General features: G+C 36.0%; 2 protein-coding genes across 3 annotated transcripts; both read right to left on the bottom strand.

The window, feature by feature from the left end:
• Positions 1-693: 693 nt before the first annotated feature.
• On the bottom strand, positions 694-4,597 carry LOC131637472 (uncharacterized). 2 transcript variants are annotated; one of them, XM_058908066.1, is made up of 2 exons: positions 4,292-4,416; positions 694-1,510 (listed from the first exon to the last, which is right to left on the bottom strand). In XM_058908066.1, the coding sequence occupies exon 2, from the start codon at positions 1,478-1,480 to the stop codon at positions 974-976; it is 507 nt and encodes a 168-aa protein (XP_058764049.1). In that variant the 5' UTR covers positions 1,481-1,510; positions 4,292-4,416; the 3' UTR covers positions 694-973. The 2 variants fall into 2 exon arrangements, with proteins under 2 accessions (XP_058764049.1, XP_058764042.1); XM_058908059.1 differs by lacking the exon at positions 4,292-4,416 and adding an exon at positions 4,442-4,597 and having other exon boundaries at positions 696-1,510.
• A 9,119-nt stretch (positions 4,598-13,716) lies between these two features.
• On the bottom strand, positions 13,717-15,491 carry LOC131605871 (uncharacterized). The gene is made up of 4 exons (XM_058878171.1): positions 15,335-15,491; positions 14,773-14,996; positions 14,563-14,678; positions 13,717-14,368 (listed from the first exon to the last, which is right to left on the bottom strand). Exons 2-4 carry the CDS (start codon positions 14,890-14,892, stop codon positions 13,885-13,887), a joined length of 720 nt encoding a protein of 239 aa, XP_058734154.1. The 5' UTR covers positions 14,893-14,996; positions 15,335-15,491; the 3' UTR covers positions 13,717-13,884.
• Positions 15,492-16,023: the final 532 nt, after the last annotated feature.

Genomic DNA, 16,023 nt, shown 5'->3' with positions numbered 1-16,023 from the left:
GTGTGTTGATCGTTGATGTTCCCTGACGAACTCGTGAGAAAACAATGAAGTTTGGTGGAAGATTGATTTTTGAGGTTGAGAGAGTAGAGAAGATGAAAAGTGAAAAATGAGGGAAGAGAAGAGTCTGACGCAACTATAAGATCAAATGTTTCAGGAGGTGCATAACTGAAATATTTAGTAGATGCATATAAGGAACAAATCAAATTTGAGAAGAAAAAAAGGAGCGTCCGGAGATACACCTCTGAAAATAAGGGTATTTTTGACAACACGCGTGATGGCTAAGAAGCCCAAGGGGTGGATTAAGAGTTTCCGTTAAAAATTCTATTTCTCAAGTAATTGTTATATACAAGAAGCCCAAGGGCAACCCGGAAATATTTGGTACCTTTGGGATAAAAATGTTTGGAACATTTAGCTGATTCTTCCTACAAATTAGTTGAAGATTAATATGTTGTTGAACCATATTTATCAGTGGTCCATCATGGATCCATGGTGAACTAAAATTTACCAGTAAAAGACACATATACTACATTAATTACTTTATAATTTTTACAATAAATATTTTATTTATAAATTATACAATAAAATAGAAAATATGCAGGAAAAGTCACTTTCTGATAGTAAGGCTAGTAGAAAAAAAAACAGAAAATATTTCCTTTCTGAGCAAGTGCACTAAAGAAGACAGCAGTATAAAAATCTGCAATTTGATGGTAATTTGTAATATCTATTTCTTTGGAACAGAATTGAATTTTCTTTATAACATTGACATGGAGAAATAACTAGCATGAAGACAACACAATATAACGGAAATTCCAAACTGACAGTGTCTCTTGCACTGAACTAGAAAACAGTTCAATCTTGGGAAGAAAATGTTACACAAAATTGGTAGCCACAGAATGTTTATCAATATGCAGTTTACAAGTTTATTTGCATTTCATTCATATGAATTTTCCTCTAAACAACTTCCCGGTATATCTTATTTGCCACCTAAAGGGCCAAGTCTACGTAAGCAATCAGCAAAATTGTTAACAAAACCAGCGCACTTCAAAGGGTCTTTAATATGTTCCTTGTAACATGTCAACGAAGCAAGCCTCTCAGCCATGCAACGTTCAGGCTTTGGGTCTGGAAGCTTATACTCTTTCTCATGGAGATCCTTGGCCTTTTCGGTTACTTCCTGCAACATTTGCTCCTCCTGCTTCTGCAATCTTTCCAAAACCTTCTCACTTTCATGAAGCACAGACCGAATGCTTTCTAACTCTGACTGGGAAGGGTGTACTGGCAATGTTGCAGGTACAAACAAAGGGGCCTGCACTGGCCATGCTGGAGCAGGTGCAATCTTGGTTTTTTCAGCTACATTATATTGGGGCTTTTCAGTTTCTTTTGCCACCTTACGTTTGACCCTTCTAGTTTTCTTCTTTATCACTGGAGCATCAACAAGCTTATTAACAAGGTCATTGCTAATCTGAATTGTGAATTCACCCATAATGCTAGAAAGGTATCAATACAGTAACTCCTGCACAATTTACCAGACATAAGTGATAAAGCTAGAGATATATTGGTACTATACAGTAGAAAAGATTTTAAATCAAATAGGGGTTTGTGATATTTATACATTCAAGATATTCTGACATTTTATGACAAGTGTTCAAGTGTCAAATTTTAAAGGCCGGGGACTCTTGATGAGCTAGGGTTAGTAGTGAGAGTCGGGCATAACGTTTTGGGAGTTGTTTTCTTGCAACTAGATTTCAGGTTAATTGTTTCAAGGATGTTAGAAGCTAAAACTTAACCTGTATATGGCAGATCCTCACTTACTATTGAAGCCAGAATCATCAAGAAATCTTGCTCTTTCCTTGTTTTTACACGGGAACCAGCCATTGGCTGTGTTAAATTCTTTCTTCTTTCAAACTTTCTAGATATCTTTCAAACCTTACATAGATTCTAGACTCTTTGCTTTACATAAGAGGTACAGGTTATCTTTATACTGTAAATTAGTAATTAGTTCCTTCATTAAGTTCCTAAATAAAGAGGAGAAAAGTGAAATCGGGTGACAATTAGCTTCAATTCACGTCAAGAAAGAATTTCTAATGGAAAGTAACAAATATTGCCATTGTGTTAACAGAGATACCCTAGAAAAGGAAAGGCATTATGCAGAGAAACTCATCACTTCAGGTCCAGTTAGTTTTTCTCAGCCCTCATAAAATACTTTTAAACAAGGTGTTTGGTGAAGTAGAAGTTGGGTCTTATTGTCTGAACTGAAACAGAGTACTTAAATCAACATAAAATTGAACTAGCTTTTAATTTTTTGTTTATGAAAAGAAAATTCATTAAAACAAGGCACAAGAAGCGCAGCAGTACATTTAGCTTAACAGATGAGAGTCAACTCACAAATTAAAAAAGAAATAAATCGAGCAAATCCAGAAATTTCAGTAAGACTAGGAAAACCAGAAAAAATCAATCCTAGTCAAAACCATTTTTGTTGCTTAATCCCTTGCTTCAACAACCTTCATCCCATCACCGTCAAATGACCACAAATTCAGCAAGTGACACCTACATTTCATTTTATATAATATCTCAATCATATGCTTATCGAAATTTTTGTCCCACCCAACTCGCAAGACAGCTCATCCTCACATGAAGACCAAAAATCTTCCCACTATAATATCTGCACCAGCCTTTAAAAGCCTGACAATACTCCCTAATAATCATTGACAGCACTCCCCATCACAATAGCTATTATCTTTGCAAATCCAAGCCTTCATTAAAACCAATTAACCCAAAACATACACAACACGAGATTCAACTATGAACTAAGCACAAGTTTATAAGCAGCATACTAATTCTGCAACTATAATATCATAAACAACAAATTGAATGATCAAATTTCAAAGCAAGACCCCCATTCAATTGTATAAAAATGACTAATATTCATTCACCAAAAGAAGCTCAGCTCCAAACCATCCAATCCCTCCCATATATCCCCTTATATACTTAGAGAGATTAATTTGGCAATAGAGTTACAGACCCTTTGCAGGTCATCAAGTAGCATAACCATCCCACATATCCGGCAACAACTCACCTTCTGCTATCAGTAAGCAACCCAGTTCTGCACCTAATACCTTCACTTGCTACATCAATTATACTGCAAAGATGTCGAACAGTGTTCAGCAAATACAACCTCCATGCCAACACACTTTTAGTATTAAATAACTCCTCTAATCTTTATAAATCAATGTATACCAAAGCACTAAATGGGATTGGCCTCCCACTTGGAGAAGGAGTATTGGAATCCTTTTGTTCTAAAGATCAGCCAGACCCAGTTCCAAGAAAGCCTCTTGACTTCTTCCATTACGCTTTACAGGCTCACAGCTCACAAAAATTATTCTGAAACACCCTCCTATTCACCACTTACCGTATTTACCAAACACACCATACCCACACACAATAAACCATTAACTTGATAGAAATGTGTTTATTGATTGGAGTACATAACAGCACAAATCCCCATCCATCTTAACATTCCTCTACATACGTCCAAAATTATAGGACATTCAAAGAACAAATGTCTCCCTGGTTCTTCCTCTTTGCAACCACCAATGGACCTAACTATGTCGCTACCTAGGCTATAATATATCTTTTCAGTAGGTTATCCCCTGAACTAGCTCCAAAATCTACTTAATTTGCTTACAATTTTGATTGAAATCACTTACAACACAAAGCATTGTATGCTATATCTGTCAATTCTTTTCATTCTAACTATACGTTATCATTATAGTAAATTGAGACAATAGTTGTAGTGTGATAATCTCGAAAATTTCCGTTTACCTTGAGAAAATGTTCTCTATTTCATTTCCTGTTTTCTCTTTTATACTACAAGAGAGGAAACAAAAAAGAAAAAAATAATTCTTGAAAAGTAAACAGTTCTTAGATCCAGTAACAAACTTGAAGCTTAAAACAAACCTGGTAACAGAATTCTTTTCGAGTTATTTCGACTTGAAAAAGTCAAATAAAAACTAGCTTTCAAAATTTGAAGTGATTCAATCTTGAATTTGGCATAACAAAACCTAATTCACACTTAACCCTCACCAATCATACTTAATCCCTTTACTTGCTACACCTAATTAAGCATTGAGACTTATAAATCTTGCGCAATGCACATAAGCAGTTACGTTTATGAAAAATCTAACATGTGTATGTGCCATTAGAAAACCTAAAACACATTGAACTACACAATACATTCTCAAAAGTATATCCGTAAGCGTAGAAAAGAATTTTCATATGTTGCCAATCGCATTACCGCGGATTCGCAGTGCAGAGCGGGAGCTATGCAGCGGTGTGGTGCCGTATGCAAATTGCGATGGAATCTCAGCCTCGCGTGGGCCGTACTGGGAGAGGGGAAGATAAATCTGAAAAGGATGAAAAAAGAAGAAGAAAGAAAGAGGAAAACCTTCGATTGATTTGGCACTGGTTCCGACTGTCTTCCTTCCCACGACGCCGAACTCCGGCTGCGTTGAGATCAGTGCGACTCCAACTTCTATCTGATACAAGGGCAATGCTTCAGCTCCTGAATTTTGTTTATTTTTGTTTTTTTATTTGGCTTTTTTTATTTTTGTTTTTTTTATTTGGCTTAGATGCTTAGTTTTGTTGTTTTAGTTTTTAGGTCTATTTTGCAAAAGGATTTTGGATAGGGATTTTTGTTTAAAAAATGTTTTGAAAAAATTAAATGTGATTTGAGGTTATATAATCTTCTCGTAAGCATTCTTTTAATCTTTAACAATAAAATATAGAATTGTGAGGTATATTAGATTAGAATTTTAAAAATATATATATAAATTCTAAAATATCATATAAAATTTTAATGACTTTGAAGTTCTCAAAAGACTATTAAAATTTAAAATTTAATTTTAATAGATAGGGTGTGAAAAACTATATACATTTATAAAATTTTAAGTGAACATGAAAAATAAAGGTTAAGTTTTTTAAAATTTTCTAATTTCGTGTATTTTGTATTTAAATTCATTTTAATTTTATAATTTTAAAATTGATTATTTTTTTAAAACGTCAACGTCACCTTCTCTCAACTTCATTTAAACAATTGGCTTTTCATTAGGATGTTTTCAGATTATGTGTTAGTGTATGGATATCAAGCCTAGGATAGGTATTTTTATTTCTTTTCATCAAATGCGTCAACAAGGAAGGTTGGGTCTCATAAGCATCATCGTCGATAGGGGTTGTGACTCTATGTGTTGTGTAAGTTATAATGTTATCATATGTCGTTTTGATGACAAAAGAACAAAACTAAAATAATCATGAACATCATCAATGTAGAAGCAATCAAAGAGCGGAACTACGAAGGTTCTAGTATTGAGAGAAAAATAGTCAAATGCAAAGATCAACATTGAAAGGAGATAAAATTGTTAAAGTTTGTCTGATCAAATGCTTTATTTGTATACCTTTTTTGAATCAATAATATGTAATTAAGCAAAACTAGCTCTCAAGGAATTAAAGGAGTGCGCACACATACACAAAAATGTTTTACAACATTTTATATCTTTCTGAAAATTGCTTCTGGCCCTCTGACTAATCGATTAGGAAGCATCTTATACCAATTCAAAATGTGAAATCTCGCATTCTAATATATTAGAACTTGTATATGATCGATTAAGGAGTAAACTCGTCACATAATTGAATAGGAAGCCTTTTAATCTATTAGGAAGCGAACCTGATTTAATTGTTTTCATATTTGCTAGGTATAATCAATTAGCATCATAGGCTAATCGATTAGAGAGTGACCATATTCCATGGATTATTTCCTTTTTAGTAAAAAATTTTCTCCTTAAGAAGTCTTTTGCACTCTTCCAATTCCAAAGCACAAAAATCTAATTTATTACTTTACTTCCTTATTAACTATCTTCATATAAATTCTTTATACACTTGTCATTATATTAGTGTTGAGAGAGTGAAGAGCTCAAAGTAGATTTGTGTAAATCCATTGTTCTAATCAGATCGTGTTGTAGTTGTAATTCAAGAGCTTTGTTCTCTTGTAGCATTGTAAGTGGTATAATGGTTGCAAGTTGAACCTATGTGAAAGCTTGATGTAGGGAGGTAGTGGGTTAAACCCGGTGTAAAAGCTTAAATTATTATTGGAATCGTCAAGGAGAAACTCGTGGAGACTAGAATAGGTTTGTGAGGTCTAAGGCTAAACTATTATAAACACCGGTGTGATATCTCTATCTATTCTCTTTTATATTTGTGTAATTTATCATTTGCTCGTAATTATATATTTCACCTTATTTTTTAAAATCGACCAACCTTAACATTAATTTTTAGCAAAATTTTTTTTAAAACCAAATAACACAATTCACCGCATTCTTGTGTCTAAAGTCACTTAGTCAATAAGTGACATGAGAGCCTAACTCATGTTATAAGATTAATCGTCTTAGAGGTAGGATGGTTTCAAAAAATTCACTAAACAAATCCACATCTTTTAATGGAGAGTGGTATACTTATTGAAAAGAGAAGATGAAAATCTTTATAGATGAGACGAATTGTGATATCTAGGTATTATTAAAAAAAATGTCCTTTTGTTCCCACACATCAAGTTGGTGGTGTTATGAAAAATAAACCTAGAGATATTTGGATCAAAGAGGATAAAGAAAATGTGTAGTACAACTTAAAAGCTAAACCTATTATCATTGTTACAAAAAAACATAAACCTATTATCATTGTCGCACTCGGTATTGATGATTTTTTTCGTGTTTCTCATCGTAATTCTTCAAAAGAAATGTGGGACACACTTCAAGTCAGTCATAAAGGTATAACCAATGTAAAAAAGAGTAGAATGACCACATTGACCTATGAGTACGAATTTCTTAGAATTAAACTTGTATTGGTATATTTGTAAATAACTCATAAGGAACAGTGTGGGAAGCAAGAGGTGCGACGTCTTGCCCTTTTACTAGATGTGGCGCCCCTTTTCAAATTTGTCGCCTACCTTTGGGATAGCTCACCCGAAGCACTAAAACATGATAAATGATGTGTCTCTAATTCACAACGGTGTGGAAGAAGTCAATGAAAAAAATCAGTCACACTCTCCTTCGTAATAGGAGATTAAGTGTTTGATCCCACGTTCTTTAAGAGGTAGTTGTTACTTCCTAGACACCGGAGATCCAGGCCCAAAAGTTCCTATAAATACCTCAAATTGAAGTTTTAGAAGAACAATCTCATATTCACACAAATACCAGATACATATAGCTTCTCCCTTTTATACGTGAACTGACTCTAAACCCTACAATAAACCATAAAGCCTCTGACAACTCTTAATCACTAAGAGTTGTCACATATTATATTTTTGGCAAGTACAATTGACGCTCACCATAGAGTGTTGTAAAATTTACCTAGACCACAATTATAACAGTCACCCAAATTATTGTTCCACGTTCACCCTCTCTATCTGGCATGGTGAACAAAAAAACAATAACCTTGGCTAGCAAGGAATCCGACAACGAGGAAAATGCCATAGCATAGATGCGTGCTGCCATGGACGATCTTTATTGTCAGAACCAAATCCTAGAGAATAGCTCCTTCCATATCGAACATCGCAATTTGGAAGTTGACTCTACAAAAGAGGTTCAGATATTAGATTCCTAGCATCCAACATACCTTTAATTTTATTATACATTTACCTACAATTATAAACAAAATTCTTGAGTAATTTGCAAACTTGTAAAACAATAAAACAATATTATTTGTCAATCAATTTAATAATAATACAACTATATAGTTAGTGTATTTTGTCAATAAAATTATATATTTATAGACAATAAAAGAATTGTATTTTTATAATTAAACATGCATTATTATTCTTATTACTGAAAGCGATTTTGACCTCCGTAAATTAAAGTCATTGATCCACTGTGATATTAGTTTTTTCTCCTAAGATAATTATAGCATTATAGTTTTTATGTTAAATTATAAACATATAAATTACTAAAATTAAATAAAATAATAAAATACATAATGAATCAAATGAGACGGGTACTATTATTTTCATTATTCAATCTGTTGTATTTTGTAATTGAGAAAAATTAAAATCTAAACTTAAATTTAAATTCAATTAAAATGAATTTTCCTTATTAAATTTGAGAAGGATTCATAAGAATCTCTACAAATGAATTAAGCTATCAAATGGATTAGTTTGACTATGTGTTTTTTTTATTACAGAGCGCTAAAGCCTAAACAAACAGAACTACCCACATAAAACTTTGGGGATGCTAATCTCACTCTCATCATTTCTAAGAATATCCTTAAAAGAGAAATTCTTTGGCCACCTCCCTATCTTCTAGTCCACCTCTGGTAAAAACTCCATTATACCCCTGACTTCGGAAATGAACTTCCGAAATGCATGAAAAAGATGTTTTCGGAAGTTCATCTCCGAAAGCGCCTTTTTTTTGAAAAAATGTCTTATTTCGGAAGCTCATTTCCGAAACTACAATTTCGGAAATGAACTTCCGAAATAAAACGCGTTCTGCAGATTAAGCAGAACTCTCCCCCTCCCCCAAATCATTTACCTTAATCATCATCAAACACTTCCATAGGCGAAATTTCTGCTGAAGCAAGTGTGAAGTAGCCAAACTCTTCTTCCAAACTCAACCAAACTCATCATTAAACACTAATTAGTAAGTTTATCATTGTTTTTTCAAGTTTTAGATCTATTTGATTAAACTATATTAGGGTGTTTAGAATCTGAAAAAATGACATTAAGATAGCTTAGTACTGATATTAGGATGTTTAGTAGGCAAAAAAATGGATTTGGTTTAGGTTTTTGGGTCTGCCATTGGAGGTTGCAGAGAAGCTCTGCGTGGGGGTGTTTCGGAAGTTCATTTCCGAAAACACCTCCATCCCAGTTTTCGGAAATGAACTTCCGAACTGTACCAGAAGTTCATTTTTTTTTTGTTTTTTCATTTGTCTCGCATATTAATCGATTTCGATTGTTTACAGGATCATGTCAGACCAGCCAACACGCATCAGACAGGGGAGAGAGTCCCAGACTGCGTCGGCTAGACGCGAGCGGGCGGCGGCGCATCTGGCGTCGACCCAGGGACGGGGGCAGGGACGGGGACGCCGTGTCCGCGTTCCACAGGACTTGGTGGAGAGTTCATCTGCTTCAGGCTCTAGGAGTAGGCTGGCTCGGGTATCTTCTTCCCGCCAGCGAGAGGAGGAGGATGAGGATGAGGAGGAGGAGGAGGTCATACCGGATGTTGACCCTCCAGTCGGGGAGGAGGAGGAGCAGGAGGAGCAGGAGGTGGATAGCTTTCCGGGAGGGCCTTTTGACACTTCCCTGCTGATTCACTACCAGGATCACGTCGCTCGGCGGATCTGGGAGGGAGAGGTATTTTTTTTAACTTAGCCGTTTATTTGTCACCATTTTTTATAATTTTACCGTTTATTTCTCGCTTATTTGTTTTTTTTGTAACAGGAGAGAGAGCCGCTGAAAATGGTGAACCACGCCCGCAAGATTTTCAGTCTGTTTAAACCAGCAGCTGAGTGGTTTAACGACCATGTGCGAGGTTCAGGGCTCAGCGGGCTCTGCATGACGGGGTACACCACCATCAGCACCGGCATGCAGGGGGCATTTGTGGAGCGCTGGCACAAGGAGACGTCCTCTTTCCACTTGCCGGTTGGGGAGATGACGATCACTTTGCATGACGTGCAGTGTCTTCTCCACCTGCCGATTAGGGGGCCGCTGTTGACCCACTCCAAGATCCAGAGGGTGGAGGCCATTGAGTGGATGACGCTCTACTTAGGCATGGAGCACGAGGTTGCTCACTTTGAGTGCGTCACGACTTCTGGGCCTCATGTCCGGTTCACCACACTAAGCACTTATTTTGACCACCATCTGGACGCGGCTGCCGAGGCCGAGGCTGCGGGTGACGAGCTGTTCACACAGTATCACCGCGGCTGCACTCTTCGGTGCTGGTACATGCATGTGGTAGGCCCTGCATGCTTTGTGGACAAGAGCGCCAGGTACGTCGACGTGACCTACCTCCGCTATTTCATGGACCTGGATACCGTTCACCAGTGGAACTGGGGGGCAGCTACTCTGGCATATCTCTACCAGAAGCTGAATGAGGCCTCCAACTGGAGGACGAGGCAGCTGGTCGGATCCTGCACTCTGCTTACGGTACGTTTGATTTTAACACATTCTCGTATTTATTTATTTATTTATGTTTCGTATTTATTTTTAATACATTATCGTATTTGTGTTTCAGAGCTGGATCATCTCCTACTTCTCCCGCATCCACGGCTTCCACATCGATCCTGCGTACGTTGACGCCATGCCCAGGGCCGCCAGATACGCCCTCCAGAGGGGGAACGATGCGGTGGGACCATACCGCCTGTACCTGGACCGCACGATGCACGACGACGTCACCTAGAGGCCGTTCGCCGACTATGCTCAGGTTGTCCCCTTCGACGGGGTTGCTCTATATTCAGGCTGGTTGGCATGCGGGACCGGCATCATGGTCCGGTATCTCCCGGAGCGGTGCATGCGGCAGTTTGGGTTCGTGCAGATCATACCCAGGTCACCCTTCGAGGCTGCTCCTGACACAGTGACCAGAGTGCAGCTCACTGCCATATGGGAGGAGTGGCAGCATCATGTGGTACCGGAGGAGTACCGTCGCATGCGGGTCACCCAGGACTGGCACAGTGTGGAGGGGTACGTCACATGGTTCTACCGGGTGTCCCATCCTCTGCTGAGACCCGACGTTCCCGGCGCTCCTAGGCCAGCACACGAGGAGATCCTGGAGAACCGGCAGGCCGAGGATGACCACGCCATTGATCTCATGCCGATCTGCCAGCGGATAGAGATGCTTGGGCGGGACGCGTTGGATCGAGGTGTCATTCATCAGGGCGGACCAGAGGCAGTCGCCGTGATGGAGATCATCGTCACTGATGCGGGCCGTGCGGCGGGGTACAGGCAGCAGAGGAGGGCCCAGGGTGAGCGGGTTAGGCACACCCAGTAGTGGCGGGGTTTATTCATTTTTTGATTTTGGATTGTATATTTAGCACACTATTTTTATTTATTTCGGTTTGTATATAATATTTTCATATTAGTATTTTTTTTGTTTATTTATCATATTAGTGTTTTCAGTCTATCTATTGTTTATTTTATTTGCCGGTAACGTTTAATTAAAATGCGGTTGCGTTTAAGAAAAAACATAAAAAAAAAACACAGTTTCTGCATAATTCGGAAATGCACTTCCGAATTCACCCCCCATGAGGTGTTTTCGGATGTTCATCTCCGAACGCACCCCCCATGAGGTGTTTTCGGAGATGAACTTCCGAATCAAGGAATTTTTTTTTAAAAAAAAGCGCTTCGGAAATTCATTTCCGAAGCAGGGGTAGTTTGGGAATTTCGCTAGGGGTGACCCCCATAGGGAGGTGGGTAAAGAAATTTTCCCTTAAAACAGTCCTCAAAGAAGGAAAAATCCTCCTTCAAGACGAAACTATAGCTACCCATAGCGTGAGCTAGATTATTCTCTTCACTATACACATGGTTAATCTCAATCTCCTAATCCAGATCCCAGATACTTCGGATCTTAGTAATCAAATTCCTCCCATGCATCATAATTCTCTTCTTCTCCTTCACATCTTGCACCAGCTTGCTTGAATCTACCCGGATTTCAACTTTGTCAAAATTCATCCTTCGAAAGTGTTGGGCAAAGAGATGCTTATATTGCTTAGGCTTGGGGGTTATAAGTGACTATTTGTTTTTTTAGCAAACATTAAAAGATGACTGTCTTAATATCTATTTTGGAGTTTGGAGGTGAGGGTTTAAAAATTGAATAGGATTAAGTGAAAAGAATTGAAAGAATTTTGGAGGATATATTTTTATTCATAACATCAAAAACTTTTTAATTTGAAAGAATTCAAATTTTTTATCGAATGAGAATTTTGCAGGGCTTACATAAATTTTCAAAATACCTTTTATGTTTGTAGTATTATGAAAATTAAAAATATAGTAAGGATAAACACTCTTTTATCATTTTATATAAAAAATTTTTTTTAATGTTAATTTTTTTTTAATAATTTTAAAAAAATTCATTTTCGAAAGTATTTCCTTCCCCTCCAAACTTTCAAATAGTCTTAGACTCTTTTTTGGTAAAATTAGTGGTTGGTTGATAAACTAGTTGATAGCTTATAACTTATGATTGATGGCATATAGCTTATAACTTATAGTTGATGGATGATAACTAATAGCTTATAAGCTAATTAAAGTGTTTGCTAAAATTAGCGGTTTAACTAGCTAATAAATGTAAAATGACATAAAAAAAATATTTTTTAATTAATAATTAAATGTATATTTAAAATAATTAAAATTTATAACGGTAATAATGAAAGATAAAATGATAAGCTATAAGCTAAAATGCTATTTAAAATATCGTCTGAAAAATAAGCTATAAGTTCGTGATGAAAAGCCTGTGTTACCAAACAGATCTTTTATTATCATACGAGCTTATATGCTATAAGCTCAAAATAAGACTTATCAAACAGAGCCTTAGTGTATGTTTAATTTAGCTTTTAAAAGAGTTAAAAACAATTTTAGAGGTGTAGAATAGATTCTGAAGTGATTTGAGATGTTTGGTTTTTATAAAGTAGAATTGATTCTGTCTCTAAAATTGGTTCTACTAGTTAGAATTTGTAACTTTTGAGTTAAAATGTGATTTTTACCCTGAAATTAATTTTTCAACCATTTTTATATAAATGTAAAATTTTCAACCATTTTGCTAATCTCAATTCTTTCAAAACCAATTCTATCAAATTAAACAATCTCAAAATCAATTTTATACATTGTCAATCCAAACAATTATAGTTGTTGGATCCTCTGCCACCTTTTTCCTTATGTGTATTTTGTGGCAACCAATGTGTCAATCTCTATAAGTACTAGATAATGCTAAACAAATCGACACTTCATTATTTCCATGGATTCTATTATTAATTTATTTATGTATTAAGACATTATTCGGTTTGCCACAAGATTTAGTTGGTGACCACTTTTGAGTTTCAATGTCTGTCAACGTGTATCACAAGAAAATTCATGGCAACAGATATATAAATCTATAACAGTCAATCATAGACAAGTGGAACGAAAAATACAATCCATATGAGTGTTATTAAGCCTTGAGTTTAGTTTGCTACCTAATCTTGTTGTTTTCTTCTTGGACTGTTAATTATTGAGCATCACAAATGAATGGAACGCATTTACTCCTAATCTATCATGATTTAGAATCCTTGATTCGCAATTTGTGGTTTACTGAGTGGAGACACTGCTTTAGAAAAGTAATGAATACACATAAGTTAGATTGAAAAATATCAAGTGTCCTTCGATTAGGGTTAAAATTTTCAAAAGCTAATTTGTGCATGCATAAGCACTAACTCTCAAGCTATCATAATGGGGAATGTGGTTTATTTAGTTTGGGAATTTTTATTGCAAAAATGCTAATCTACCTCGAACTAGTTGAATTCACTTCAAAAAGTTCTTCCAAGACATTACCTAAATGACCTGACTAACTAAATTCTGTATGGGATTCACTGAGTTATGTTTTATAGATCAAAAGGATTTCATCTGTCAATCTTATGTCCTAGTTTACCCTTATGTAGAAAACCAGACACTCTTCATTGAAAGGGCTTTCATTGGTTAATTGCTTTTAACACAATTCATTATGAAAATTCAGCATCTATTTCAGAAAAAATTGGGATGAGTTTGTACAAAAATTACAGATAATTGTTGACCTGTGAGAATCAGAAAAAAATGATACATCCTAAGTTAGATTGGGATGTAAAGAGACACCCATAACAGGAAGAAGAAAAAAATCACCTCCCCATTCATCAACCAAAACCAGGCGGTACTTCAGGGTCTTCATCACTACTATCAGCTAGCGGACTATGCTCCGTGTCTTTTGAAAATCCAGGAGGCGTAATGTTATGATCATCTTCAACACGTGTATCCTGGGAAGGGTGGGAATCTTCCTTGCACTCTGCAGTGGATCTTTGCTTCTGAACTTGTGCCTTCTCTTTATCCTGATCGGAGTGGCTGTTATTATTAGGATGATTCAGTGAGAGAGTGAAACCTGGCGGCTCTTGTGGCTCATTTTCACGCAAAGAGCCATCATTCTCCATAGCTGAAGCTGTTTCACCTTGAGTCTGACTAGGCATTGCATCAGATGTTGGTAACAGAACTTCATCTTTCCCTTTGGGGTTTACCAGTTTATTATAGACAGATTGCACCGTTTCTGTGATTTCGCCTTTCATCTCGTCATCTGATCTGATTATTTGCCATAAACTATCTGATATGCGGCTCATTATAGTCTCCCTGAAAAAAAATTATAAGCAAAATAAAAATACAGTTCCCACATAACCTCAATTGACCCAACTACTTCGAAGGAAGGTGTGCACAGATTCACAGCATGGTTGAAAATAAAATGCAATTTTCGTAGAAACATAAGAATCAAGAGAACAGGTGTGGAAATGCAATTAACAATGACACTAGGTAAGGGAAAAACTTACCCAACCTCTTCATATATGACATCAGAAAGCTGTCTAGGTTTCATATTTTCTGCTCCAGCACGATTTAGCGCCTGTGACTGTTTCACAGTTGAAATAATATGTTGTCGTAGTTCTTCCTGTCATGAATAATCAGTTTCAGAAATTATATTTGTTTTTTTTTTTTAAATTAGAAAATCCCCAAACTCATAAACTAAATGGAGTCAAGCCTACATTGTCCTTGAGCTTCCGAATGATCTTTAAACGAAGCTTATCGAAGTCGCCATCATCCTTGAGTTTAGCAATAACCTCTTCTTTGCCAACCACAACTTCTCCTTGTCCATTACTTCCCATTAACCACAGCCCTGCGTTGTAGCACAAATAAACTGACCCTTCTTTCTACTTGCTTCACTGCAACCAGTCAAAACCCTCTCCTTCTGCTACAGATATGGTAACTCCTGCACAATGAACCAAAAATAAGTCATAATAATGCTGGAAAAATATTGGTGCTTATATATTCCAGTTAATTTTGATGATGCAAACTCTTATAGTTCTACCAAAACTTTATGAATTGGTAACTTATTACAGCATTGAGTTCTACCATAACAAGGAGAAAATTGAAAATCCATGAATGGAACGAAAAGTCTAATAGATATACGATGCAATTCATATATGCAAACTTGAGAACAATTTGATTTTTCTGTGGAATTAAAATTGGATAATTCAAAGCTCAACCAAAGATAAATGAAATGAAACAAACCCTAGAAATTTGAGCATAGAAGTTTAAGAAACGTACCGAATATAACTATATGACGACGAACATGGAGTAACGATGTATCGGAGAATGAAGGTAAGCTGCGTCGTTGCAAGGAGGAGACACGGCGGAGCAACACGGTGAGGTAGGTGAAGCAATCACCTCTGTCAAGAACCCTCAATCAAATGGCTCTCTTCTCACGTCACAGTGATGGTTAGTTGGGCCACTTGTTAATGGGCCCTCAATAGTAGTTTGTAAATAATTGGGCTTAAATGAGAAATCTATCTAACATCCTACAATTAAAGGTGACACCCCACTTCGTTTCATAATAACAAAAATATTTTTCTTATTTTTTTTTTCATTAATCACATTTTATTAAAAAAATATCATACATAAAAAGTTTGGTAAATTATACAAAAATTTTGGTATAGATTTTTACCAAATTTTTTGAAGTATCAAAAAATTTACTGAGTATTTCAAATAATCCAATATATTAAATATTTCTGAATATTTTTTTTAAAAGAGAAATAAAAAATTGACCATATCTTTTTTTTAATGACCATATCCTTACATACAAAAGAAAAATAAAAAAAAAATTTGACCAACTAATTTTTTTTAATATTCGACCACCCTTACATATATACATATATCGATATTTCTAAAAATTTAGTATGCTTGTATGGATTTTTATCGATAATTTCTCAATGATTTGTATGTATTTTCGCCAAAAA

The sequence above is a fragment of the Vicia villosa genome, linkage group LG1, assembly GCF_029867415.1.
Source record: "Vicia villosa cultivar HV-30 ecotype Madison, WI linkage group LG1, Vvil1.0, whole genome shotgun sequence".
NCBI lineage: Eukaryota > Viridiplantae > Streptophyta > Magnoliopsida > Fabales > Fabaceae > Vicia > Vicia villosa.
This window is presented reverse-complemented; position numbering and strand designations above follow the sequence as displayed.

Excerpts from the sequence above, each read along its gene's own strand:
- LOC131637472 (XM_058908059.1), bottom strand. The coding sequence starts at position 1,480 with ATGGGTGAATTCACAATTCAGATTAGCAATGACCTTGTTAATAAGCTT.
- LOC131605871 (XM_058878171.1), bottom strand. The coding sequence starts at position 14,892 with ATGGGAAGTAATGGACAAGGAGAAGTTGTGGTTGGCAAAGAAGAGGTT. Across the intron at positions 14,679-14,772 it reads TTCGGAAGCTCAAGGACAAT|GAAGAACTACGACAACATAT; the intron begins GTAGGCTTGACT and ends TATTCATGACAG. Across the intron at positions 14,369-14,562 it reads GTCATATATGAAGAGGTTGG|GGAGACTATAATGAGCCGCA; the intron begins GTAAGTTTTTCC and ends ATTTTTTTTCAG.